At 35.4% G+C, this 27325-nt stretch overlaps 3 protein-coding genes across 3 annotated transcripts in view; 1 reads left to right on the top strand and 2 right to left on the bottom strand.

The window, feature by feature from the left end:
- phkg1b (phosphorylase kinase, gamma 1b (muscle)) overlaps nt 1-23496 on the top strand; it is a 58652-nt gene extending 35156 nt beyond the window's left edge. The window contains exon 12 of the mRNA XM_073934651.1: nt 23182-23496. Coding sequence (XP_073790752.1) covers nt 23182-23187 — 6 coding nt within the window. The 3' untranslated portion in view covers nt 23188-23496. The remainder of the gene's footprint in view (nt 1-23181) is intronic.
- Nucleotides 2863-16371, bottom strand: tmem151a (transmembrane protein 151A). The gene is made up of 2 exons (XM_005161277.5): nt 15756-16371; nt 2863-6582 (listed from the first exon to the last, which is right to left on the bottom strand). Exons 1-2 carry the CDS (start codon nt 15813-15815, stop codon nt 4951-4953), a joined length of 1692 nt encoding a protein of 563 aa, XP_005161334.1. The 5' UTR covers nt 15816-16371; the 3' UTR covers nt 2863-4950.
- Nucleotides 18541-25811, bottom strand: ovol1b (ovo-like zinc finger 1b). Its single transcript, XM_003200839.7, has 4 exons — nt 25591-25811; nt 23030-23250; nt 22042-22285; nt 18541-19720 (listed from the first exon to the last, which is right to left on the bottom strand). The coding sequence occupies exons 1-4, from the start codon at nt 25688-25690 to the stop codon at nt 19428-19430; spliced, it is 858 nt and encodes a 285-aa protein (XP_003200887.2). The 5' UTR covers nt 25691-25811; the 3' UTR covers nt 18541-19427.
- Nucleotides 25812-27325: the final 1514 nt, after the last annotated feature.

Here is a 27325-nt window from a genome sequence, read left to right as displayed (position 1 = left end):
CTTGAAATTTAATGGTCTACATAACCATGTTTCTTGAATACAAATTATATCAGGAGGTTTGCTCATATTTCCAATGTATTTTTTAAACTCCTGTCCATTAGCAATCAAACTTCTGGCATTCCAATGAAGCAATAGGAAAGACATGATAATGTTAAATATCACTACTCTGGGATGCATCATAATTTACCATCACATTCCACTCTTTCTTTCCTTCTTTTGCTTTTAATATCTTGTGGATTTGTTCAGCCGATATATCTGTACAATTCAGGAATTTGTTTGCACATTCTGCCACAATTTTAATCTTGTCAGACCTTCTTTCTACCTGTGCGGTGCCGTTCACCACTGCACAGATGAATGCCACTAAGTCAATTTTATTCACACTAATGTTATCAATGGAGTCATTCTGAGGCATGCTCTTTTGTTTCTCAGATTTATTCACTTGAGAATTTTGTACATGTTCCCTATGAGTTTGTGTTTCTGTCTGCTGTTTTACTTTACGAGCTGCTTCTGCATATGTTAAATTTTGATTGGTCTTTACCTTTTGAATTTCACGTGCCTGCTGCTGAACTGGACATCCTGCATACGCAGCGCTGTGTTCGCCTCCACAGTTACAGCACTTTAACTTGGTTCCTTCTCTACACTTCCCATACTGATGCTCTTCACCACATTTTGCACATCGCATTTTCCCTTTGCATAAAGCAGCAGAATGACCCATGCGTTGGCAGTTATAACAACGAAGAGGAGGAGGAACATATTCTCTTACCGTGTAGCTGATGAAGCCTAGTTTCACCTTTGCTGGTAGATTTTTTTCCTCAAAGTGTATCAACACAGAAAGACTCTCACATTTTTTATTGTCCCTCCACATCATTAGTCTCCTGGCCATGCCAACCTTTCCTCCACTCAAGTTCCCTTTAATTTCCTCCATAGTTACATTTAAAGGTACACCTGAGATAACCCCACTCTTTTTTGACCCTACTTCAATACAGTTTATTTTATCACCAGCCAATGTTTTTAGTTTCATTATCTTTGTTTTTTGCATTTCGTCTTTACATTTAATCAAAACTCTACCATTACTTAGACATGTTGCCCCTTTTACTGATCCTATTTCTTTTTCTATTGCTTTTGATAGTTTAACAGGATGCACATATTGTTCTGACTGCTTGACAAAAGTTACTAAGATTTTAATTTCTCTTTCCTCATTAACTGTCACTACCCTTCGTCCCGTCTCCTTATTTCCGCCTGAACACGCCTGCTCATATTCAGACTCATCACCCATGTTGTTTCCTTTTTTTCTTTTATTATATCGTACTTCATGGAATTCAGTTTCCTGATTGTCATCATCCGATTCATCATCCATTGCGTCTCCCCAAGACTTAAGGTTGTCCTTTCTGTTCTCTATTTTACCACGAGTATCCTCCGATTCGTAGCTTCTCTAACAATCAACACTGCCAACTCGCGTGAATCGGCCAATCGGTACTTTTTTTTTTTTTTTTTTTTTTAAGCACCTATTCTACATCCCATATACTATAGGGTCTTAAACAGTAAGCAAAGACCAGTATTTATTTTTTTTATGATTAAAATTACATTCAATTATAAATTAAATTATTAACGATTTTGAGAATTTTTTTAATTTAAATACATGAAAAAATTTTAATTATAAAAAATATTTAATTAAATCAATTTATTTATTTATTATATTTATAAATTATGTATTTTAGTATTAATGTTTAGTATTAATGCATTTAAATTAGTGTTATATAGTGTCTTGATCTTATCATGAGCTGAGGGTGCAATTTTGTTCCTTTAGGGAAACAAAATATATAATTGTACCTTTAAAGGTTCCAAATTGGTCCTTTACGGTACAATTTTGTATCCAAATGTGCTATAAAAGGTACAAAAATGTACCTTTCAAACCTAAATCTGGACATTTGTACCTTTATAGCCCATTTGAGTACAAAATTGTACCCTAAGGACCAATATGGGACCTTTAAAGGTACAATTATATATTTTGTTCCCTCTAGGAATAAAATTGTACCTTCACTGTACCTTTTTTTCTGAGAGTGTAATTTGAAATGCTGTCAGGATTAAAATCACTTAATTTACCCACACCAAATGTAACAATAGAGTGAAAGTTCATAATTTGCATGTGTTTTTAAGGCATGTGACCTTATACACATTTTAAATAAAAAGTTGGAAAATAGGTTTGTAGTATAAACAAAGATTAGTTGTATTTAATTACTTTTACAATAAAGTGTTATTTTACATTTGTAAATGCATTTATCTTTCCTTGTTATTTCTTATACCATATGTAAAACCATAAAAATCATAAAAATATATTGTGCAGCCCTAATTGTAAGTATACTTTATATAGGTAAGTTTACGTCATTTCAATTGCCAGTGCTAGTTGTGCACTTGTAAGTGTACTATTTCAATACTACTTGAGACTAAACTGGCCCACGTTTTTAGATTACAAAGAGTGAAACAGTTGAAAACCTCTAAAATACACAATTACTTTGCAATGTTTAGTTTTCTCAGCAACCACAATTGAATTTAAAGACATGTTGGTGATTCACAGGTTAAATATTTGCAGCTGTTTTAACATATGAAAGTAAACTTTTTAGTATACTCAGTAATTTTTTAACTTATATGTTTTCTTTAAGTGATAAATAGACTGTCCAATTTTTAGCCTAGTATACTAATAGCAGTACACAAAAAACAAATCTTAATTTGTAAGTAACTTTACCAACCAACTATGCTAAAAACACCCTTGTGATGATATACGAAGAAGCGAATGGATATATTAGCTTCTGTGTTGTTCATCTGTAGTTGCAAGTCAGTACAATAAAGCAGTCAGTAAACACATTGTTGTTTATGGTTTGACTTTATTAATAAGAGCATCATGGTCATGGCCACTGTAGTCATTTCCTCATCGCTGAAAGATATGCTAGTGTTGTTGAAATATTATCAATAATTTATTTAGTAGAAATCCTACAAACAATACAGGGATGCTCTTAGTGTGTGCTCTTAGCATTGAACTTCACCTTTTTTTCCTATTAACATCCTCTCCATGTGCAAGGTTGTGTTTATACATTCGTTCTTTCAGTGATTCCAAGGACGACTTATTTTAACTCAATCCCTGCACTGTTTGTAAAGTAGGTGACGCGTTGTGCTTGTGCTGACCTACGCATGTATTTTTATGCTTGTTCACTCTTCTATGTGCATATCACCAATGTGACTACATGAGGCTGTGGAATGTTTCACTATTCATATGTTGTGTTGTCTAGTTCATCTATTAACAACAGTTGCATTAAACTGAAACAAGCTTAATCCAGTTTTTTTTTACATTCTAACAGTCTAGAGAGGGATGAATGAGCAGGCCTACAAATGTATGAAGAGACATCCCTACAAGAATAGTAAAAACTGAAATCAAAACAAATGTACTTAGTGTTCATGAAAATCTAAAAATGCAAAAAACATCTCTGTGGTTAGTTCATTTTAAGGGAAAGGGTTATAAAATATCATCACCTCAGTATAAAACAATAGAAGTCAATGGAAAGTGATGGAAAAAAGAATATATGCACAAACACTAAAATGAATACATTGAGTTGCTGCTGAACAGATCTACTTTCTGTTGGCTGCAGTAGACATGAGGCTGACATAAGAAACCTCTAAGGCAGAGATAAGTAAACTCATAAGCACTGTGCTTCTACCAGGCAATTAAAAGGGACAAGAGATTAAAAGAAGTCATTAGCCAGGGCAGTGGATTAAAGCACAGTGTCAAACAGTGAGGGATTACGATTCACCAGCCTACATTCACTCATTGATCTTTTACCACCCCTTTTTTTATTAGATTTATTTTTACCTGATTTTATTTAGTTTTTAATTTCCCCCCTGAGAACCATTTGTTTCTATCAGATCTCCTTTAATAGTCAATCTTAATATTGATTTCTGTGAATGCAGTTCACATCCGACTCCCCTTTTTCCGTAAGTTACTTGCATGTTGTTGACAAATGGATTTACAATACTACACTAGCATGGGCTTTTTTTCACGTTATTGTGGAGTTGCAAAAACTGCTTTGCAATGTTAAATGCAGGTTGCAGACGCCCAGCTTTTCATGTAAAATACATTATTCTCATGGTCAAAAGGAGGACACACTGATCTTTTAGTTTGCCATGGACATGATAAGTCAGAGATATCAATAATACAATGTTAAGATTGATATAGGACACTGATGTTCCATGCCTATTAGTATTTTCTACTAGGTATGTACTACATGTATTTATTTAGGGTCAATCCATATCAACATGGATTTGACTTGACCAAAGTATTTTCATTTTAATCCCTACTACATTCTACACCAGCGATGTCCAAACCTGATCCTGGAGGGCCACTGTCTTGCAGAGTTAAGTTCCAACCTTAATTAAAATACACTTGAACCTGCTAATCAAAGGCTACAGACTGACTAGAAACAAGAGATTATCTTGCTATTGAACAATAAGAGAGTCTGTATTACTTACCATTGAAAAAAAAGCAAAGGCTAAATTGGATCACATGAAGCGCCTTGTAGCCATTCACATAATGGTCTTAGGTCTCCTTCGTGCAAATCATTTATGCTTTTGTTTGGCTAAAGGTTGCACACTTTCCTTTCACAGGTTTGTAGAAACTTCCAGACTATTGTGTTTGAGCTGATGGAGCTACACTCAGCAGGACATTGACCCCCTAGGTGCAAGATTGAATAGTCCTGTTCCATACATTCATGAACAAATTTTTTTAGGTGTGTTACACAAGAGACACTTTGGGTTCAACTTTTGAATCTTGATTCAGTTCAAAACTCCCATCTCTTTCCTGACTTCACAATCTGCCAGTCTATTGTCTGTACCCTGATGGTAGTCTGCCTCTGCTTTTCAAAAGTCACTTCAAATATTCTTCTTTAAATCACACTTCTTCTTTTATCCTGTGTCAATCCCATGCCCCCCATGACAGCTCTCTTCCCCATGAATGATTAAAACCGGAAGGTACAGAGCATCTTGGTAGGTGGGTGGCCTGTCTCTATTGTCCTCCCTGGTCTCTACATTTTCTCTCTCCTCCACTTGTTCCTGGCTTCTCTCCTCTACATCTTCATCTTCTAGCCCTTCACTCTCTAACACACCCCTCCTTTCCTCATCTGGCACTCTAAACCCAAGACCAAGGAAACCCCCACCCCCTTCTTCCATCCGGCTACCCATCCCACCTCCAAGGCTTCTTGAGTGGAACAGGCAAGGGTGGCGGCTTCTTGTGGTATGCAAGCGGCCAAGAGAGAAACCGCTGCGACTAAGGGACAGCCTGCCACCAGGCCTAATTGGGAATGAGTTTGTCCCTGCAGCCACATTCCCTCTAACCCATGAAGGGAGAGAGGAGCTGCTTGTTGATCGCCGGCACCTGGGGCAGCTCTGTAGTAGGTAGCTAGAATTGCGTCGCATTCGTGCAGCCATTGCAACTGTTAACGGTGTATTTGTGTTCATGTCCAAATCCATAAGCAAGGCCTCTGAGTAACTAGGCACCATATGCTGGTTACAACGAATGTGCCATTCCAGTTCGGTCATATCCACCGTGTTGACCCGTGATATGACTCGAAGGGTGGGACCTCCGGTGCCATGTTCAAAGCCTGTACAGTAGTTCCCTGTCTCTGTATTATCATTGTCATTTGCATCCTCATTCTCACCAAACAGTTTCTCTACGTGGTAGTGGACATATGCTGTGCGATACTCTGCAATTACACGAAGAGGCCACGATAGCAGGAAAGTTGAGGCCAACCAGTATACCCAACGACGGGTGTACCAGGGTGGGTGTAAAGGGTCAGGGAATGCTAGCATATGTTCTCGAAAGTCAACATTTTTTAAGTGCATACCCTCTCGTGCTTCCATATAGTCATCCAGACCTTCGTTGTCTCCAAAGAAGCGTGCTCGTTGCGTGAGGTAGGCAGTCTCAGCACGGGCGCTGGCAAAGCTGAAACACTTGGTAAAGCGCAAACGGGTGACGGGATGCTCCAGCAGACCCTGCAGCTCCTTTGAAACATCTTTAACCCCAAGTCTTGAGTAATCAAACTCAGAGCTCGATGCGTGCGTGTTGACCCTTTCATGGTACACCTGCGTTGTTGTATAGGCATCTCCATTTCGGTAGCGCGTGACCTGTCTGGTACGCCGCACGTAATGGTAGCTGATGGCTTTCCACCAGATGCAGGGAGTGGCTTGTTGTAACCGCTGTATCCTGTCATAAACCTCTGTGATCTCAACCTTAGCAAGGTTAGCTGTTTTAGAGTAGCAGTGCCAGCACTCCACCAAGTATACGATGTACAGCATGGCCAGGAATGCTACAGGTATATAGACGTAGCCGTTAGAACACGGGCTGTCATGGTAGAGTCTGGCTCGGTCCCCGTAGAAGTATGCAGGGCCTTGGTCATCAGAAGCCATTACTGTGATGCGGTAAAGAGAGCACCAGCCTAGTGTGCCAAAGCAGCCATACATGAGCAAGGTGAGCAGCAGGCACTTCCAGTGGGACTCTCGGCACAGCGAGCCACTCAGGGACTGCTTGAGGGGACGCTGCTGTAGGTGGGAATAGGGAGGAAATATAGGAAGAAAGGGGGACAGAGGGTTGTACAGATGGACAGGAAATTGAATGGGGCAGAGTTCAAAAAGAGATGAGTTGGGGGTGTCAGGCAGAATGGCAATGAAGAGATGACAGAGCCAAAAGAAAGCAATGGGAAGCATGATTGGTGGGGGAGTAAGAGGGACAGGGAAGAAAAAAAAGGAAATATAAAAATGAATTCTGGCAGATAATGAAATTAACACATCAGATACATTTAAGATGAGGATTTTTGCACTTTTTGATTAACCCCAAATCTGATTGGGGGTAACAAACCCTCTCCAAAATTATAACTGTATTTTTAGAATTGCAGTTACCATTGTTTCCCATGGACCCACTAAGACCCATTGCGTTCTCCTGGGGGTCCCTGTACTCTAGTTTGAACCCCTGTTTTAAATTATTTTTCATTTGTATTACAATTGCACAGCTGAGTGAAGCATGGTCTGCTCTATCCACTCTGACATGCAGCAGAGAGAACTCAGTAATAGATCATTCTCCTGAGGGCTGAATACATTTCCTGGCTGCTCGTAACCCAAACCATGTCTCCTTTTAAAACGCTCTGTATGAATGTGGAGGGGAAGTGTAGAAGCTTTTAGACATCACTGAGTGCATCATCTCGACTAAATGCATATGGATCTCTATCGCCTATTCTGACTCCAGTGGTGGCTTGAGGTATAGAGGCCATATGGGCAAAGATGAACAGATTCCAAACCAGAAAAAAGCCACACAGCACCATACAGGTATGTCGCAATAATATTACACTGTCTACTGTTGGTCTGCAATATTTTTTGTGTTCATCCTATCGTTGTCCTGTTTCCTGCTGTCTCTTCCCTAACAACATCACATGCACAATCCCTCTCTCTCTCACTCTCTCACACACATACACTTACACACATAAATCAGTTAATAGTACGAGCAATGCCCTTGCTGTGAGAAACTGCAGCACTAAAAGCAGGCTGTAGCCCAAGCGTGGCATAGAGGCTGTGCTCCTCTTGGCAGGAGTTTAATTGTTCCTTTTACAAGGACAAGAGAGCAAACTGGGATGGGAGAGATAGAATCCATTAGGGTCAGCAGTGAGCATTACAATGTGCACAAGCTAATATCTACATATGTTTTTAATAATGGTGACTTGATGCAGGAAATATGATAATATATGATAGGCAGTATTTTAATGAATATTTACTGCATCCCATTAAACACTTTGGTGTTTAATAGACATCTAAATGTAGACAGCTTGGCTAAAACAAGGCTAAACTTGAGCCGTCAGTGAAAATCTAATAGACATCTAAGAATAGCAAAAAACTACACTAGTTGTCAAATAGACAGATTAGACAAACTTTATATGTTTAGTTTATTTGATGACTAGTCTACTTTTGGCCTATACTTAGACGTCTATTAGATTTTCACTGACAGACCAAATTTAGCCTTGTTTTAGTCAAATTGACTATGTTTAGATGCCTATTAGATATCTTTTAAAAACCAAAAATGCTTGCTGGGATGCTTTGTCTGTCATAATACATTGAGTTATGAAGTGTTATTACCATTTAAACAAAATAGACAACATCATCACAACTGAATAATTAATCGCTAGATGTTTTTGCTGCACAACACCAAAGAGCGGTGGGAGAAAGAGAAGCAAGTGTTGAACCACAAGAAAATGTGTCCTAAGAGATGTGAATAATATTCAGCGAGATTCATTTCTTCAGGCTGTGATTAGGACACCTGCATAAAACAAATAAGCAGTGATGTATAAATAGTGGATAAACTTATCCTGCTATTTCAGAGTCAATCTTATAAGTTAAATTATTTAGATGACCCAAGAAAGTCTCGAGTCATATCATTTGTGCCTTTCAATGCTTTTTACAAGAGAGGTACGTATAGATTTGGAAGAATCATAAAATCAAGCCCAACAGTGTGTTTTCCTGCACAGGTGTATGAGTCAGTGCATTATTTTCCCTCTTGGGACTGTGGATAAGAGAGTGAAAGCAAGTGACTGTTTGTTTTTTCCCCTTATACTTACTAGTAGTGTATAATCTAGGACGTGAAATGCAGATCTAGCTATATTTAAAACAGTTAATACCATATTAACTGTTTATTAATATAGCACAATACCATATATTAAAATACTGCACCACTATTCACAGGTGCTGTGGCAGTGCTATTGTATATACAGTGAAAACAATATATTCAATTACAGAACATTGGCTTTCAGGAGCCAGTTCTTTTCAATGGCGATTCCTTAACACGAGATTATGACAATTATGCATAAAGATCTGCCTTTTACTTCTTTGTTTTTCTTGGTGGAAGAGATAGACCAGGGTGTATATAATAAAAACAGAGAAATATACAACCCATACTTTAATAAAGTACAATAAAAACTATAACGATTAATTCAATAAAGCCACACTCTCCAACAATAGCTCAGTGGATAAAAAAAAAAGACTGGAATCCATCACCAGAATGAAATGTAAGACTGCCCAACTTCAATTTAAACTGGATCTTTTTACACAAATATGGACATCTGTTACTTTGTATTTGGACACATTGAAAATGAACTGATCAGGAAGGCACCTTCACTTATGCCCAGCTCTATTTGAAAACGTGTATGTCATTTTATTTATTTGTTATTGGTATTTTTATTACATTTACATTTAGTCATTTAGCAGACGCTTTTATCCAAAGCGACTTACAAATGAGGACAAGGAAGCAATTTACACAACTAAGAGCAACAAAGTGCTATAGGCAAGGTTCAGGTCTGTAAAGTCTAAGAAGGGAAGTATTAGTAGTATAAGTGTTTTGTTTTTTTTTTGTTTTTTTTTTGGGGTACAGTTAGTGTGATATTCAGAGAGGCAATTGCAGATTAGGAAGTGTAGTGGAGACTAAATAGTTGAGTTTTTAGTCGTTTCTTGAAAGTAGAGAGTGACTCTGCTGTTCTGATGCAGTTAGGGAGTTCATTCCACCAACTGGGCAGATTGAGCGTGAGCGTTCGCGAAAGTGATTTCTTCCCTCTTTGGGATGGAAGCACGAGGCGACGTTCATTCACAGAACGCAAGTTTCTGGAGGGCACATAGATCTGCAGAAGTGAGCGCAGATAAGAAGGAGCAAGGCCAGAAGTCACTTTGTAGGCAAACATCAGAGCTTTGAATTTGAATTCATTACTTTTATTATTTGAATTCCTGCTGCTGTCATGTATTGTAACTTGTTATTTGTTTCTAAATTGCTTTAATGTATAACGTAAAGTGGCTGACGCTGATACACATCTTTCAAGAAAAGAAACTACACCTCGTCGCATATAGCGCCCATAGCGCAAGCTCTGTGATTGGTGTGATTGGTAGCTAGGACCATGAGTCGCACGAACCTGTTGGAGCAATTTTTTACAAGTGTTGAGTCCTGTAATAAATAAAATAAAATTAATAAAAATTCTAGATAAAAACTGTTGTTTTGTAGTTACCTTATGATTATTGTTGTTACACATCCGCTGGTTCCTGCCTCTAAATGAGCAAGTTTGAGCTACTTGTACAAGGTAGCATTCAGAAAAAACAAAACACATACTGCCAGCTAGCGTTTCGGAAGAGTTATTTCAGAGCAAGACAAACAGCCCACGGAAGTATAAACGCAAGACTACGCACAAGGCAAGCACTGTGGGTCACGCCGATCACTCAACGCAGAAGTGTAAAGTAGCCCTTACTCAAGAATTTAAGATTCTTAACCAGTCAGGGCCGTAACACACACACACACACACACACACACACACACACACACACACACACACACACACATTTATATTTACAGTTTTTTTCCACTGGTTTGCCTCATTTCTTGAAACAGAAATTACATTCTAAAAACAACATGAACAAACCTCCAAACCACTTAGCAATTGTTCACAACAGAATTGAATTTCTCATTGATTTCATCAAATTGCAAATGTCTCATTACATCTTTGCAAATGATTAAGTACAGATAGCCTACATTTAACACAATTTCCAAGTGAATCGATATAGTTGATCTAAACTGTTTGTTAATTCTCAGTCTAATGGTTGTTCTCTCCGAAATGTGTCAGCGTCATTTCATTGTATATGTCATTACATGCACAATAGCTCGTTCAATTGCCAAAATTAGTCAAGACCATATTACCATGCATACCATACAGTAGGTGAATCCTTGGAACATTTGATTACAATTTATTACAGCAATTTTTTCTTTTTGCTCTGATATATGGAAGTAAAATTGTGTGTGGTTGATCATTACAAAAAGGAGTTACGCTTTGCTTGGCAGTATGAGTGATATGTGTGACGTCAAACCTGGGAGGCTACTCTTACCCTAAAATCGTATTTCTTTTTCTTAGTTTTATACACAATTGTATTCAGTTAGCTAGACAAAAACAGTACAGTAACCATTGTCAATGAAGGACTGGGCTAAGACTGTAAGGTGGACATGAGGGATATTTTAGTGGTCCTGTGCTATAATGACAAATCATTTTGACTTGCAGTGCTTACACAATGCTAAAGGGACGAAGCATTTTAGGGGCACTGACTGTTTAAATGAGAAGGAAATTTAGTTTTGACACATGAGTGAACTGTTTTGGGAAAGGTATGAGCTTTTTCAAGTGAGCTATAGTGTTGTGCTAAACTGTAACACTGTTTTGCCAAATGATCTTAGAATTTTGAGAATGTAATTTCTGTTTCAAGAAATGAGCTAAACCCATAGACTCACTCAAACTGTAACATCTGGTGATTATCTGTAGGGCGAGTTTTTGGGTTGTTCCATCTAAAATCACAGCCATTCACTCGATTCATCGTGTTGGGTGTTTATTGGATGTTCAGTTATGTGAACGTGTGAGTGCACAAAAGTAAAAGTAAAAGTGATGTGAGTAAATCTGCACCTACAGAAGGCTGTCTGAAATGTACGTCTGTCTGGTTAAATATTCCAATACACACATATAACATGAGTCAATTAGAAAAATAAACAACTTTATAACAATGACATTCAAAATGGTAAGCAAGCGCTGCTTTGTTTGTGTAAATATCAGCCTCATCACACTAGAACACATAGCTATTTTACTAATTGTTAGAAAGGATGGATGGATGGATGGATGGATGGATGGATGGATGGATGGATGGATGGATGGATGGATGGATGGTTGGATGGATGGATCTAAGAGTGTATTGCAATTATTTAAGATACATTGTGTGTGTGTGTGGGGGGGGGGTTGTAGTGTTACATTCACAGACTATTTGTTCGCCTGATTACATGAATGAATATATATATATATACATACACTCACACACAAATTAATACATACACAAACACACACACAAACAAAACTATGTCACCATTTATCTGTCACAGAATAATTAATGAACTGAAATCGGAGCTTAAATAATTAAACTCTTTACGATTCCTATCCTGGTAGAGGCTTCCCTTTCATTTCTAATTGTGAGTGCATATTTTGAGATGGAGGACATTGGGCTCATAAAATATTCAGTCTGAACAAATGATATTGAGACTGAAATGCACAGGGCTAAAAGGCATGCTAATAGGTGTATGGCTAGTACACAAGAGAGACTAGTTAAGTGTTAGGGGCGTGAGGATAAACCAATTATGGTAAAGAGTAGAGGAGAACAGGATAGTCATAAATTAACCCAGGATGCAATGAGTGGCCTCTTAAAGCCTCGATTGCCTTGCCAGCATAAACATCTGTTTCTATCAGACCAGACGAGCACTGATTTTTCTTAAAGAGATGTGTTTATCCACAAAGCTGAGGAGAGCAGCTCAATGCCAGACATTGTAAACTGAGAAGAGCTGTCACTAAACCGAAATAGCAACAGCTAAAAGTATCGATACATTTGTAAGTGACAGTGTAGCACAAACATTATGAAAACTCAATAATGATTACAAAAAACCCCATCCCCCACTCTGTCTCTGAGTCTATCGATCGGTCTGTAACAGTATATGGGGGTAAACTCAGCAACTGAGGGTGTGAGTGAGAGAAAGACGAGAGTGAAGGTGCGTATTGTCACATTTAAAATAACGCAGGGCACAGTTTGTGCTGCCAGAGAAGTGTGTGGGTTAATTATTGGATTTTCTTTAATGAACTACACACTGGGTGAATAACCGTCTAGAAAATACTGAATACCCCACTGAGACTTGACCTCCAGTTATCACAGATAAACGTTGTGAGCCAGGTGGGAAAAGTCAAAGTGAAAAAAGCACAGCGAGTCTGAAAAACAATGAGGAAAATCAGAATACCGGAATGAATCTGTTTTTATACGCTCTTAAAAACAGAGGTTCCAAAAATAAAGCTTTTTTATAGATGAAAAAGTTGAGTTCCTTTAAGAGAACAATTTTCTTTTAGTGATTTAAACATTTTACATTCACCTTTAATCACCTGGCAGGTGATTTTACCCAAAGTTTCTTACGAAATAGATGTATATGCATAAATACGGGGGAGGTGGGGGATAGTATATATATATTTTCATTCATTCATTCATTTTTCGGCTTAGTCCTTTTATTAATTAGGGGTCGCCACAGTGGAATGAACCAGCAACTTATCTAGCATATGTTTTATTCAGCGAATGGCCTTCCAGCCGCAACACAACACTGGGAAACACCTATTCACAGTCTTGCACACACATACACTATGGTCAATTTAGCTTAACCAATTCACCTATAGCGCATGTCTTTGGACTTGTGGGGAAACCGAGTTGATGAGACACAGTGAGATGATGCAAACTCGACACAGAAATGCCAACTGACCCAGCCAAGATTGAACCAGCGACCTCCTTGCTTTGAGGCGACAGTGCTAACCACTGAGCCACCATGTTGCCCCTCACTGGTTGCATTAAAAAAATGTTGTGAAAAGTGTAGATATGGAGTAGACATATATATAGTTGAAGTCAGAATTATTAGCAACCCTTAATTATTTACCCTGCTGTTTATTTTTTTACCCAATTTCTTTTTAACTGAGAGAAGATTTTTTTCCAACACATTTCTAAACAAAATAGTTTTAATATTGCATCTCTGATAACTGATTTATTTTATCTTTGCCATGATGACAGTAAATAATAATTAATTAAGTTAATTAGGTTAACTAGGCAGGTTAGGGTAATTAGGAAGGTTATTCTGTAATATATATATATATATATATATATATATATATATATATATATATATATATATATATATATATATATATATATATATATATAGCATAAAGGGGCTAATAATAATTTTGACCTTAAAATGGTTTTAAAAAAATTAAAAACTGCTTTTATTCTAGCCAAAATAAAACAAATAAGACTTTTACCAGAAGAACAAATATTATTAGACATTCAGACATACTGAGAAAATTTCCTCAATCTGTTAAACATTATTTGGGAAATATAAAAAAATAAAAAAATTCAAAGGGGCTTATAATTCTGACTTCAAATATATATATATATATATATATATATATATATATATATATATATATATATATATATATATATATATATATATATATATATATATATATATATATAATGGATATGAAATTATAAAGCTTTTACGGGGACCTACATTTATTTAAATGAAAATATATAATAGAAAATAGAATAAAATGTTAAATGTCAATTACAAGGGTAAATTGATTAAAGGACCACATTTTTAATCCTCTAACAAATCTTTTTGCATCATAAATGACCTTAAATGCAATAAAAAGGTTGGATGTTGGATGTTACTTTAAATATTAAGATTTTAATGCAAATGTTTAAGGTATATTAAGCATTTTGGCGCTTTAAGGTATAGTTTATCCAAAAACAAAACTGTACTTGCTTTTTACTCACCGTCAAGTGGTTCCAAAGTGTTTTTGTTTGGAACATTAAAGAAGATATTTTGAAAAAAGCTGAAAATATGTAACCATGGACCTCCACATGGAAAAACAACTATGAAAGTCTTTTAGCTTTCTTCAAGTTATCTTCTTTTGTGTTTAACAGAAGAAAGAGGCTCTTAGTTTTAAAGGCTGAGTGAATGATGACTGAATCTCATTTCTGGATAAAGCATCCATTTAAAATAAGTTCTTCAATTCACTTTATTATGCTGAAACAATAATAAGCCATTTGCAAATTAGATTCTCTGAAATTGTTATTCTTTATCATAAAACAGTCTGCTTACTATTGCTACATTCAGAGGGCTACAGGAACCCATTTGGTCAAGCGTCTGTGCATTAGATGCACTATACCATTCACACTATCAGAGCATCTGGAAAAAGAGTGAGGTAATGGGATGCATTTTATCCACAGGCTTTCATGGTTTCTATGACAACACAGCATAAAGACAGGTTAAAAGCCCCTCGCCTTAATTAACAGGCAATTCCCATCATGATTCAATATCAAATATCTAAATATCCAATCAAATATCCAGTATCTAAAGCAAGTACAGGCCAAGCGGAAAAACTTAACACACCACAAATTTAAGCACAAGGCACAGTCAATGCACGCTAATGGAAGTATTTCAAAAGGAGACTCTCAGGGAGTGATTATCTCTGCTGCATGTAGTTTCTTCACCTCAAAATGACCATAAATGCAGTATTAATTAATTAATAAAAATTTTTTAGAAGCACTGTTGTTTGGTTCCACAGCTCAACATGCATATTACTGCTATATGCTTGTTTATTATTATAATTTATATATAGCATTTTTATAAATTACATATTTCTCCCCAACAATAAGCCAAAAGACTCTAAGGTTGATAGTGTTAAAGTTTTTAATATGGAGTTCAATAAAATGGCTTTATTTTTAGTTAGCTTTGATTATTTATCAAAACATTTTAGTATTCTGACATCACTCACTTTTAGTGGGCCTAAAATAAATCCTGTTTTGATTCATTTCTTTCCATTCAACACTCGTCTGTGTCCAAGATAACATATTTTTCTTTCGTTTTTTTTTTGACAGTATTTACAATTACATGAATGCAAAATGCACAATTCATGCAATATTGAAATCATTATATATGAAACGCTGAATCTATAATAAATTAATTGTAAAAATGTGAACCGTGTTTTCTTTGAATTATTTTACCTTGTACACATTTAACCCATATACCTTCTTAATAGCAGGAACTCATGTTATTTACCAACATTTTCACGCCTTACCTCCTCCCTTCCGCCCCCAGTCAATGTGGGCGCTTCTCCCGTCACCGTCACCCCTTGCATCTTTCACTAACATGTATTATCACGGCACACACCGTCCAGGATGAAAAATAGCTCTGCGGTCCGCCGTCAGGACCCTCAGTCACCTACTTCACCCCATCAGCAGCGCGAGCCACCGCGTCTCTATGGTGGCGACATTCACTACACACCAGCATCACCAGAAAAGCGTCCTTTTCCCTCAGCAGAGGTTATCGCATCACATAATCCCAGTCTTCTGGATTCTAGTCCGGGCGGTGATCACGAATAACGGGTAACTGTTGCGCTCGGTTTCCCCTCAGCAATCGCGTAATAAAAGCTCGAGACGGAGCGATGGCTGAGCGGCGGCGCGTGCATCATATTCTGCGTTTCTCTCGACGGCTGCGAATCACGCTGTGTGTCGTAGTCACTTCAAGCGAGACTGATCTTTCTTTATATTATCTGCGTTTGACTGAAGGATATCTGAATTGTCGAAATATCCGAATATCCGCATCCGAATATCTCCTTCACGGGCATCTCTTGTTTTCCTCCACAGCCTCCTTTCACCTTAACGAACGGTCGGTCTCCTTGCGGACTTCACTCTGACGTCACCCTTAAACGCGCCTTCAAATCCTAATAATTGGGCAGTTCATACCAAGCCGCTCGCAGCGCGTGCTCGTGCAGTTACTGTTGTGAATTTGGGTTAATGCTTGGTGGTTTCATTTTCTTCTTGATTATTTTATTGTCAGAAATATGTGTATGGTGCAGTTTGAAGCTGCAGTAGGACAATACACTGCAGGTGAATATAGGGTAGGAACATTAACACGCTTAGTTATGATAACCTGCATATAAAATGTCCCCCAGTTCAGTGACATGTAAGTTGGGCTATTACGTATTAAGTTTTCCAAAATCTTATCTAAACATACAATTTAGCTATTGTTTTATTTTATTTATTATTTATTATTGGATATATTGGATATTATTGTAATATTGGTTTAAAAACCATAAAAAAATTTTGTATATAATGAGTAATATGTAACACTCTCTATAATAAACTTATAATAAACACAGATATGAACATGTAAGTGGTGCAGAAGTTTAATAATATACACTTCCTGACAAAAGTCTTGTCGCCTATCCAAGTTTTAGGAACAACAAATATTAACTTGACTTCTTGATCATGTGGTATCAGGAGTGGCTTATATGAAAGGCAAATGCATCTAGATTACACCCATTTAACTAAAATAAAATATGATCATGCCTTGATTTTTAATTATTTAATTAGGACAGTAAGGTCTGACTTTGCTAAGATAAAAGTCTTGTCACTTAACAGAAATAATTTACAGTATAGAATATAGAGTCATGCTGCAGCGGTAAAAGAATTATATTTTGTATGACCATGAGATTAGAGGACTGCATCTTAAAAGCTTCCTCTTTATCTTACCCCAGACATACTCAACAATGTTCATCTCTGGTTACTGGGCTGGCCAATCCTTGAGCAACTTGACCTTCTTTGATTTTAGGAAATTTGACTAGGCTGAAGTATGAGAAAAGGATTTGCCCTCTACTGTGGTTTGTAATGTAAAGGGCAGCACAAATGTCTTGATACCTCAGGCTGTTAATGTTGCCATCCACTCTGCAGATCTCTCGCACAACTACCATACTGAATGTTACCCCAAACCATGATTTTTCCTTCATCAAACTTGACTGATTTTTGTGTGAATCTTGTGTCCATTCGGGTTCCAGTAGGTCTTCTGCAGTATTTGTGAAGATTGGGATGCAGTTCAATAGATGATTTATCGAAAAATCTTCCTTCTGACACTCTTCCAATCAATTAATTAGAAGTGAAGTTATTATTCGTTGCTCTTACAAATGGGATTAGTGAAAGACTTTTGTCAGGTAGTGTAATGTATGTATGTCTGTGTGTAATATTGGTGTGGTCTTATTGAAAATTTTACTATTTTAATCTTATTTATTTTCATGACACTGCACGAAATTGTAACTAATGAATCAAAATGAATGTCTGTAATTGTCCCAAACATTTGCTTGACATATAATATTAGTGATTTTTTTTTTCTTAAAACAAACAGGTATTATGAAATAATTACAACGTAATTTAAAGTTGTAAATCCTTAACTTGCATTTCTCATCAGGATTTTCCGTGCTCAGCATAACTGAGCACACCCCATTTTGAAAATGAATATTTTTATCCATTTCTCAGAGAATAAAGGCAATGTATTTTGGTGTATAAACAAAACAGATTTATTTATTCAAATAATATTTTAGTCACCAAACATATTAAGAAATTGAAAGATAATACAATTAAATGTAAGCAAAATATTGCAAAAAAAATTACAACCTACAAATTTTCAACTATTATTTTTTTCATTTTTGCTTCACATATTTTTCCTCTTTTTAAAATTTGTATTTAATATTTTCCTATAACATAAATTTGGCTGTAGTAGTTTTTGGACAGTTATTGTAAGTTATTTTGTTAGATAAGCTCCAGATTTGGCTTCAGAACTGACTAATCTAATGTATATGCACAAATATAATTTTCTATAAAAATATATTAATTAAAAATAAAGATTTGTGAGGGGTGTACTAATATATATATATATATATATATATATATATATATATATATATATATATATATATATATATATATATATATATATATATATATATATATATTTATATATATATATACACACAGACACAATCTATATTGTTATAGGAATCTCTGTTAGAAAAAAATGGAAACAATTGTATTATAGACACTTTAATGACCTTTTCTTTTTTGTCAGACTTTTTTTGACAATCAAATATGATGGTTTAAAATATGATGAATCATAATTCAAAGAAAGCATAAATAATTCTGAAATTGCTTATACCAATGTATTTTAACCCCTCTTATGTTGAAAAAGCACTGTATGTTCAACAAACTGCATTTGATATCAATTTTAATTAAATAGAATGCAGTAATGCAATTAAATGTCCAAAAAGTTACATTTTGTGCTATATTTTACCCCACAACAGAAATAATATTTTACTGCTCATGCATAATTTGTGACACAGAACTTCAGAATGATTTTCTTAATTTCAAAAAGTTCCTATTTGTTTCCGCCTATACACTGTAAAACATATCTGTTAATTAACAGTTGCTCATGATCCATGGGTGTTTTCCCTTTATTTAGATTATATGGGAGCTTGATTTCAGTTCTGACAATTTTGGATTTTAAACTTATAATAACTTAATGATGTTTTATTAGTCTGAAACTATATAAAGATGTATGTTTGGATATAAAAACATATAAAAACATACAAAAATATTTTAAATTATATAAATAAAAAAAAAACCCATAATAACATAAGTTCTGACAGCTTATTGTACAATTTTGTACTTTAATTTACATGAACAACCTAGATAATTGTTTCAAAGTATTACAAATATCAATAACTAATATCAATAATCAAATTTGTCAAAGCAGAGCTCCCATATTGCATTTCTAAAGTAAAAAAAATGAATCTAGAGCTACAGGAAACTGCTAGTTTACAGACATTGTAGTGTAAAATGACTGATTGTACAAAAGTGCATTTCAACTAGAACAAAATGAATAGCTTTACTTTATCAGTAACCCCATCTTCTATTTTGACTCAGCATTGTGTTTGAGGACTTTCAGGTGACGTGTTTCCTTCCTCACCATAAGCCAGTTTTTGGTTAGTTTTTGTGGTTATTAGTCTGTGTGGATGTTGAGCTTGAAGGTGATTCTGCAGACTCTCCCGCGTCTGCGCAGTCAAACCACACTCCTCACACACATAGAGTTTGTCTCTTCGCTCTTTGAAGGCGTACTGTTGAGTGACGGCGTGGATCTTCTTCAGGTGAGCCTCTAAAGAGCAGCGCTGAGTGAAGGCTTTAGCACACATGGTGCACTTATAAGGCCTCACACCTGTTGAGAGAAAAGACAAAAATGAATAGAGGCAAATTTATATTTAAACTTTTGTAATCACCTCATTCTGCAATGTGTATGTAAGCTCTGTTCGTTAAGGACTTCTGATTCATTTCTCTATGGGGATTAGGAATAACACAGTCAAACTACTTGCTCTATAAACAAGTGTATTTATGGCAGTTTATGAAAATGAAAATAATATAGTAAAAAAGGATTGGCGACACGGTGGCTCAGTGGTTAGCACTGACGCCTCACAGCAAGAAGGTCACTGGTTCGAGTCCCGTCTGTGCCGTTTTGTTCTCTGGTGTTTGTTCTCTGGTTTCCCCCATAGTCCAAAGACATGCACTATAGCTGAATTTGGTACACTAAATTGGCTGTAGTGTATGTGAGAGTGTATAAGTGTTTCTCAGTACTGGGTTGCAACTGGAGGGGCATCCGCTGTGTAAAACATATGCTGGATAAGTTGGCGGTTCATTCCGCTGTGGCAGACCCTGATGAATAAAGGGACTAAGCCAAAGGAAAATAAATGAATGAATAAAAAAAACATTTTGCAGCATAATAAGTTATTTTATGGCAAAAATTCATTGGAATGAAATGAGAGCGTAAGTCTCAAAACTATTACGTTCCATTCTTTCTCATGTGAATAAATGAGGTCAATATCCTGTTTTTGTTTTCTTTTTTTTTGGCCATATATGCCTTTATTGGGATAGGACAGTACAATGAGAACAATGATTTCTGCAAAATTGTTGCCAACAGTATGTTGAATTGAATTTAAACAAATTACCTTTAATGTTCAGCTTAATTTATTTGTTAGAATTCAGCCCAAATAAATTGTTTACTACTACTTAAATTAAAAAATAAATTGTAAATCCAAGGAATCATCTTTAAATATTTTTTTATATTTGTGCTATATCATATTTTCGCTATATTCATTCTTCCATGGCGGGGCGGCACACCAAAATACATTCCTGCCACAGCTACATTGCAGCTTCTCATTCAAAGTTGAACAACCTTCAGTTGTTGCTGTTTTTTATAGCGGCTTATAATCACACTTAAATGTATTAAAATGTAAGGGAATTATAGCAGCTAACTTTTCTGACAGGGTTATGTGATGCGTGAGGCTAGCAAACACGATGTAGCTAACAGTTATGATGAACACAGTTTCCATGATTATTCTTTATTTATAGATAAGGTCTATGGTTCTGCATACAATGACTTTATTTGATGGAGTTTATGGCTGTTTCACTTTACTTTAGGACACATCAATGCCACTCTGTAGGTCTATTGGAGACATTCATAAATATTAAAAACAAATCTAATAAATGTTGGAGACATACTTGTTACATAAATGCACGAAATTGCACTTTAGTAGCGTTTATTTGAGATCACATAAGAAAATCTGCAATTGAGCAGAGTATATATTTGAGGCCGTGCAATAAATGTTGTGAACGGACAGAGGAAAACGGCGGGCAAGCAAAGAGATTCGTATGCTCGTATAACATAAATGCGATCTCGATTTGTAATACTGCGCTCAAGACATTTGTCATTGAAATAACACCACAGGTAGTTGGTGCATCTGTGTAAAAAGCCCTGCCGCCACAGCTGTAAAACATCCTAAAGGAAACATTGTATATTATTTAGCACTGACATATCCCCTTCTTTCTATGTCCCATGATGCTTTGCATAAATTATGTGAGAAAATTCTGTTAAACTGTAACTAATCAGTGAAGGGTTTCACAAGTGTACAATGCATTGGCATTCATCCCCTTACAGTTCATCTATTGAGCATTTAAAGCAAACTTATTCGCATTAATAAATGACTTTTTGAAGAACATGAAAACTCCACAAACTCATAACAGCAGTATTATGGACATGTATATTACTGTACTTTAGGAAATTATTAATTACTATTATTAAATATTAAATTACTAATTATTAGCACCAACTGCAACGTTATTTTCAGATATTTACAGAGTCGGATTTTACTATATGGATTAATTATAGCAAAATCTTACACTGTAAAAAAAATGCTGTAATATTTACAGTTTTACGGACAACTTTGGTTGCCAGTAATACTGAAAAATGTACAAGTGCACTATAAATTAACAATTAAAATTGTGCTGTAGTTTTACAGTATTACTGGTAGCCAAACTTGCCAGTAATACTGTAAATGTTACAGCGATTCTTTAGCGTAATTTTCAAAATGATTCGTTTCTTTTTTTTTAAATGGAAAATCCCCAAAAAGGAAGAGTAACCCATAATTTGAAATGCAGTGGTCATGCACCGCAAAGGTGGATGCATTGTTATAAACATAAACATACCTGTATGAGTGCGAACATGCCTCTTCAGATCAAAAGTATCATTAAATCCTTTTCCACAGTGCTCACAAGAGTATTTTTTTGTTTCGCTGTGGCATTTTAGATGGCGTTTCAGCATGCGTGCTGTGGTGAACGTCTTCTGGCACACTTGACAGGATAATCCTGAATCAGCGGGTGGAATATCCACTATTTTCCTTGCATTTTCTGGGCTGGCAGGTTGATGAGATGGCATATTACCTGTAGTTACCTGAAACAGTAAAAAGAGATGTTAATCTGTTTGTTAAGATTGGACATATGGAATACTTTATTGGGGTCTAAGCCCTTACTCATTTGATTTGAGAAAATATCAATAGCCATTTATGACCACTGATTAGACAAGTTAAAGGGACAGTTCACCCAAAAATAAAACTTCTCTCAGTGTTACTAAGCCTTAACTCATTGCAAACCTGTTTAACTTTCTTTCTTCTGTTGAACACCAAAGAAGATATTTTGAAAAATGTTGGAAACTGGTAACCACTTACTTCCATAATAATTGTTTTTCCTACTAATGACGTCAATGGTTACCGGTTTCCAAAATTCTTCAGAATATCTAACTTTTGTGTTCAAAAAAGAAAGGAACATAAAGGTTTGGAACCTCTTGAGGGTGAGTAAATGATAAGTACATTGTATTTTGGTGTTAAATATCCCTTTAAACAGAAATTATGGCGGTCAATAACATTTCTTTACTTTGCTGCCTCTAAAACACTGATAGTTTGAGGATTTATAAAAGATGAATCACTGTCTGACCATCTCAGATACACATAAAGAAGATCATGATTACCAATAGCATTACAGCATAATATGAATATATTTTATTTGTTGTTCTCTTTTGGCATATGATAGAGCAATTAGTTTAAAACCAGAAACTTTGATGTGTGATATCTGACTCAACAAGCAGATTCAGCACAAAAACATTCACATGAGTCAACGCAGGAATATACTATCCACTCACCTTTATCTTTGAGCGCATGTAAGGCACACTTTGGGTCCTAATGCAACATTCTGGATCGTGATTACCAGGTTGACCCTGTGCAGCAAAGGATGGCAGCTGTGCTGATGGGACATGTGACTGAACATGTAGAAATGTGCTGTTTTTCTGTGCAGCTGTGAGGCAGGAGGATTCTGCAATGCTTCCCTCAGAGACATCATGTACATATGGTGGAAAAAGGCACTCTATAGTGAGCAGAAAAAGCAGAGAGTAGTTGGAGAAGAGCAAGATCAACACATTCTGACTGGATGATGCACTTAAGTACTCTTTGATACTTAAATAATTTCTAAATTAGTATTATTAAATGCCAAACAATATTTATTAAGAATAGACTTGTAATGAAATAACAATACACAAATAGAGATTCTGAAAGTTGTTTGATTTGATTTACTTATTTTGAACAAAAATATCATACACAAAAATTCTTTACCAAAAAAAAAATAATAATTCAACATGGTGAAGCACAAGCTTACAATTTTTCCAACCCATTACCACACACATCATGCGTCTATTACTTCACTTATTTCTCTTTTACTTATCGCTTGTTTTTACAAGAGACATACGAGATATATTTTATCCTTGTGTCATCTTTGATATATTATATGTTTGATTCCATTTGTGCATTTACATTTTATAACATAGACCCAAAAGAATACATAACAGGGTTCAACACTAAGGATTGTTTTCTACTGGCCCAATCGGACCAGTGGTTCAGATTTTTACTTGCCCTGCCAATATTGTCACTGGCCCCACCAAAAAAAGTTAATAGCTATTTCTTAGCCATAAATAAAAAAATGTCAAAATGTTTGTAAATCTAGAATTTAAATTTTTTTTTTAAATGTTAATAAAGTGTTTTGCAAACAAAAGTAGCAAAATGTGCAGGTATTTTTTTGCAAAACAAAAGATGACTGACCTGCCATACTAACGGCAAACTGTACAAAACATCACTTCATTTTTTTTAGTCGTGGTGTACTCTCGTAAAAGTCTGGTTCCAAGACGTTATACACAAATGTTTTCGTTTATCATCATCACTCGATGTTGCCGCCATGTTGCTGTCTCTTAGCTGTACTGGTTGTTATGAAAAAAAATAACATGCTCACAACATCCAATCAGATAAGAGGAACCGAGAAGGTAGCATTTGAAGGCTTAAAAACACAAACGGTTTCTGTATTCTGTCTGTATTTGCACGCAATTGACTAGTCACAGGCAAATTAAACTAATAGTGACAGGGCATTAGTGGCCCAATCGGGCCAGTAACGATCCTGTCTACTGTCCCGAGCATCTCACACGCTGGCCCCGGGCCATCGGGCAGTCCTTATTGTTGAGCCCTGCATAGTGCTGCAAACAGCCATTAATTGAAATTTGATCATACCTTTCACATTTTATTCTTTTTCAATCACCTCTATTCACCATTATATTCCTTTAATATATATATATATATATATATATATATATATATATATATATATATATATATATATATATATATACAACTTTTTTAATTGATTGATATATTGACATAATTTAAGAATCTGTTCTAGACTGTTGCATAATTTCACACCACATACAAGCATACACACATTTTTTTTTAAAGTTGTCCTTGTTTTTAACCTCTTAAAATGTTAATCTCAGATTATATCCACCATTGGCTTTCTTAAAAAAAAAAATTATGCATTTTCGAAAGTAATTTCTTCCTAGCTTCAAACAAATTGCGCTGTTTTAAATTTAACCAAATCATTGAACTTAAGTATCTTTAATTTAAAAAATAAAGTTTTTAAATAAAGTTATATTTAAGTAAATATAAGACTTTTTAATACCCATTTAAGACCAAAAAAAGTAAAATAAGTTTCTTTGTATATTTTCTCAGTTTTCTCAAAGTAATTTTGAGAATTTAGAAAAAATATGTTTAGTGCCAAGATTAAAAACTATTTTGTACCTTCTGATCACACTGCAAACGTGTTATTTTTCTGTATTTTAGTATTTTGTTATTGGTTTATTGTGCAAATGTCAAAAGAATCTTTAAACAAGATACGTTTGCTTGGTTAGCAAAACATATTCAAAAGATAAGAGGTCTTGTTTCTCAGAAAATTTAGATTTTGAAACTGATTTGAGATAATATGAAATTTTACTTAATTCAAACTGAAAAAGTAATTTATGCAGATTTTTAAAGATTTTATATGCAGTTTTAATTTAAACAAAAATAAATTATAGACCAATAAGCTTACATTTAACAAAATATGCAGAATTTAGAGTCACACAAGTGTCAAAGGCTATAATACACTTAAAATATATATAATGAAAAGAACAATAATGGATTTTAGAAAATACTGACAGAGAAAAGCCCTCGTCATAACATTACAAATGATGTATAAAGATAATAACGAGAAACTCTTTTTATGTATTCACCTGCATTTGTAAGGTGAGCATTTCCAGCAATGCCGTTGTCAAAACGAAATTCTTATGTAATAACATACTTATACACCGAGTAATAAATAGTGACACACGTACATGTACGGCACACTCACCAGGTATATACACGTCCCCGCGAGCCGAATCCGGAACCTCACTCCAGCTTCTTCTTCCAGCAGAGAAGTTCACTTTTTTGACCAGGAATGCTCGAGGCATGGTTGGGAAAACCTAGCAAATAGTTTGTGCTCGTCTTATTGCTTTAAGGAGAACTTTTCGCCGCAAACTGATCAACTGTTATCCACAGTTCGTGTTCCCTAAAACAAGGAAACCGCCAGGTGAGGTGAGGCTGCGCATGCGTAGAAATCTAACGGCGCAGTGCAGGTACTACAAGAATAACCGGTTCCTAACCTACCTAATGCAAATGTATTCCTAGTGAAAAAAAGTAAGGCGCTTACGTACTATTTTACTTAAATATTAACATGTATGTCAGTGTAGTTTTTGGACACTATAAATAGGCTATGTTTTGTAAGTACGTTAGGTTATTTAAAATTTAGGCTTTTTAAAGGGCGTGGGTCTGCTCCGTTGTTTATGTAACTTATGCGCGATGTCTTCTGAGGTGTGTGTGTGTGTGTGTGTGTGTGTGTGTGTGTGTGTGTGTGTGTGTGTGTGTGTGTGTGTGTGTGTGTGTGTGTGTGTGTGTGTGTGTGTGTGTGTTTTGGGTTCATTTCTGTAGAAGAAAGAAGCTTTCAGCAGGGGGTCAGGCGTGTCCTGTTGCATAAATTATCCCTATCTTATATCGTTGCTCCTAATTTAGATTTTTCTAATTAATAAGACGATTCAGTAAACAGAGCTTTGATATCACGTTGATATATTGAACATTATGCTTCAGGCGATTTTTCAGTTTAGCTCAGATCAAACCTCTGTATGCAAATAAGTTTAGAGCATGCTATTGTCTCAAATCAGATAAGTGTCAGTAGTTGCCCTCCCACATAGCCTACATGCATACAATGAAAACACAACCACACCTGTAATCTCCATTTGTTTATGGATGAAGCTTGTGAAAATGAGTACAGTGATTTGTGTTTTATACATGTGCACTTTGTTGATACTGGTTAAGGGAATATAGGTAGCCTATTTTTTGGACAATGTTTATTTTTATACACCGCAGGAAAGCATTGAGTAGACTGGGTCACTTAAAAAGTAAGTTCCAGCACCTTAAAGCCTTTTGAAACTATAATAAATGCAGATGGCAAAATGAATCTGCCTATTGTGGTAGCAACAGACATATTTTGTTTGTATGTATGTTATAAAGGTAAACAATTTCAATAATTTATGAGTAATAAATATTTTTTTAAGTCATAATTATGAATTATAATTAGGAAGTATTATAAATAATAATTATTAAGCACATGAAGATGTTTCTAAGTCCTTTTTACATATGTAAAAAATAAGTCTAAAGTCTCTAATTGATCTAGTATAGCCTACATTTAAATTATGATAGTTTCAATTTCATAAAAAATAAGCAACATGGAATTAAGTCTCCAGGAACATTACATTATTTGCACTGCTCTCACACAATAAAAGCTCTTTCAAAAAGATTTAAATAATTGTAAAATATGAAACACTGAAAATGAAGCCAGCATTTTACATTTACATTAAAGCTTATGATAGTGCTTGACAGTACATGTAGCTGTACAGTTGAATATTTCAAAGAGATATAAAGATGCATTTAAGTCCTACTTAAGTATGTAAAAAGAAGTTTAGACTGTATTAATTGTACATTTATTAGTTTAACTGAATTCTTTAAAAAATGGTTAAAAACCTTGTTACACTGTGCTGTGAAACATTAAA

This window comes from Danio rerio, chromosome 21 (assembly GCF_049306965.1).
Source record: "Danio rerio strain Tuebingen ecotype United States chromosome 21, GRCz12tu, whole genome shotgun sequence".
Classification (NCBI taxonomy): Eukaryota; Metazoa; Chordata; class Actinopteri; order Cypriniformes; family Danionidae; genus Danio; species Danio rerio.
The sequence above is the reverse complement of the archived record's forward strand: the minus strand, read 5'-3'. Positions and strand labels throughout refer to the sequence as shown.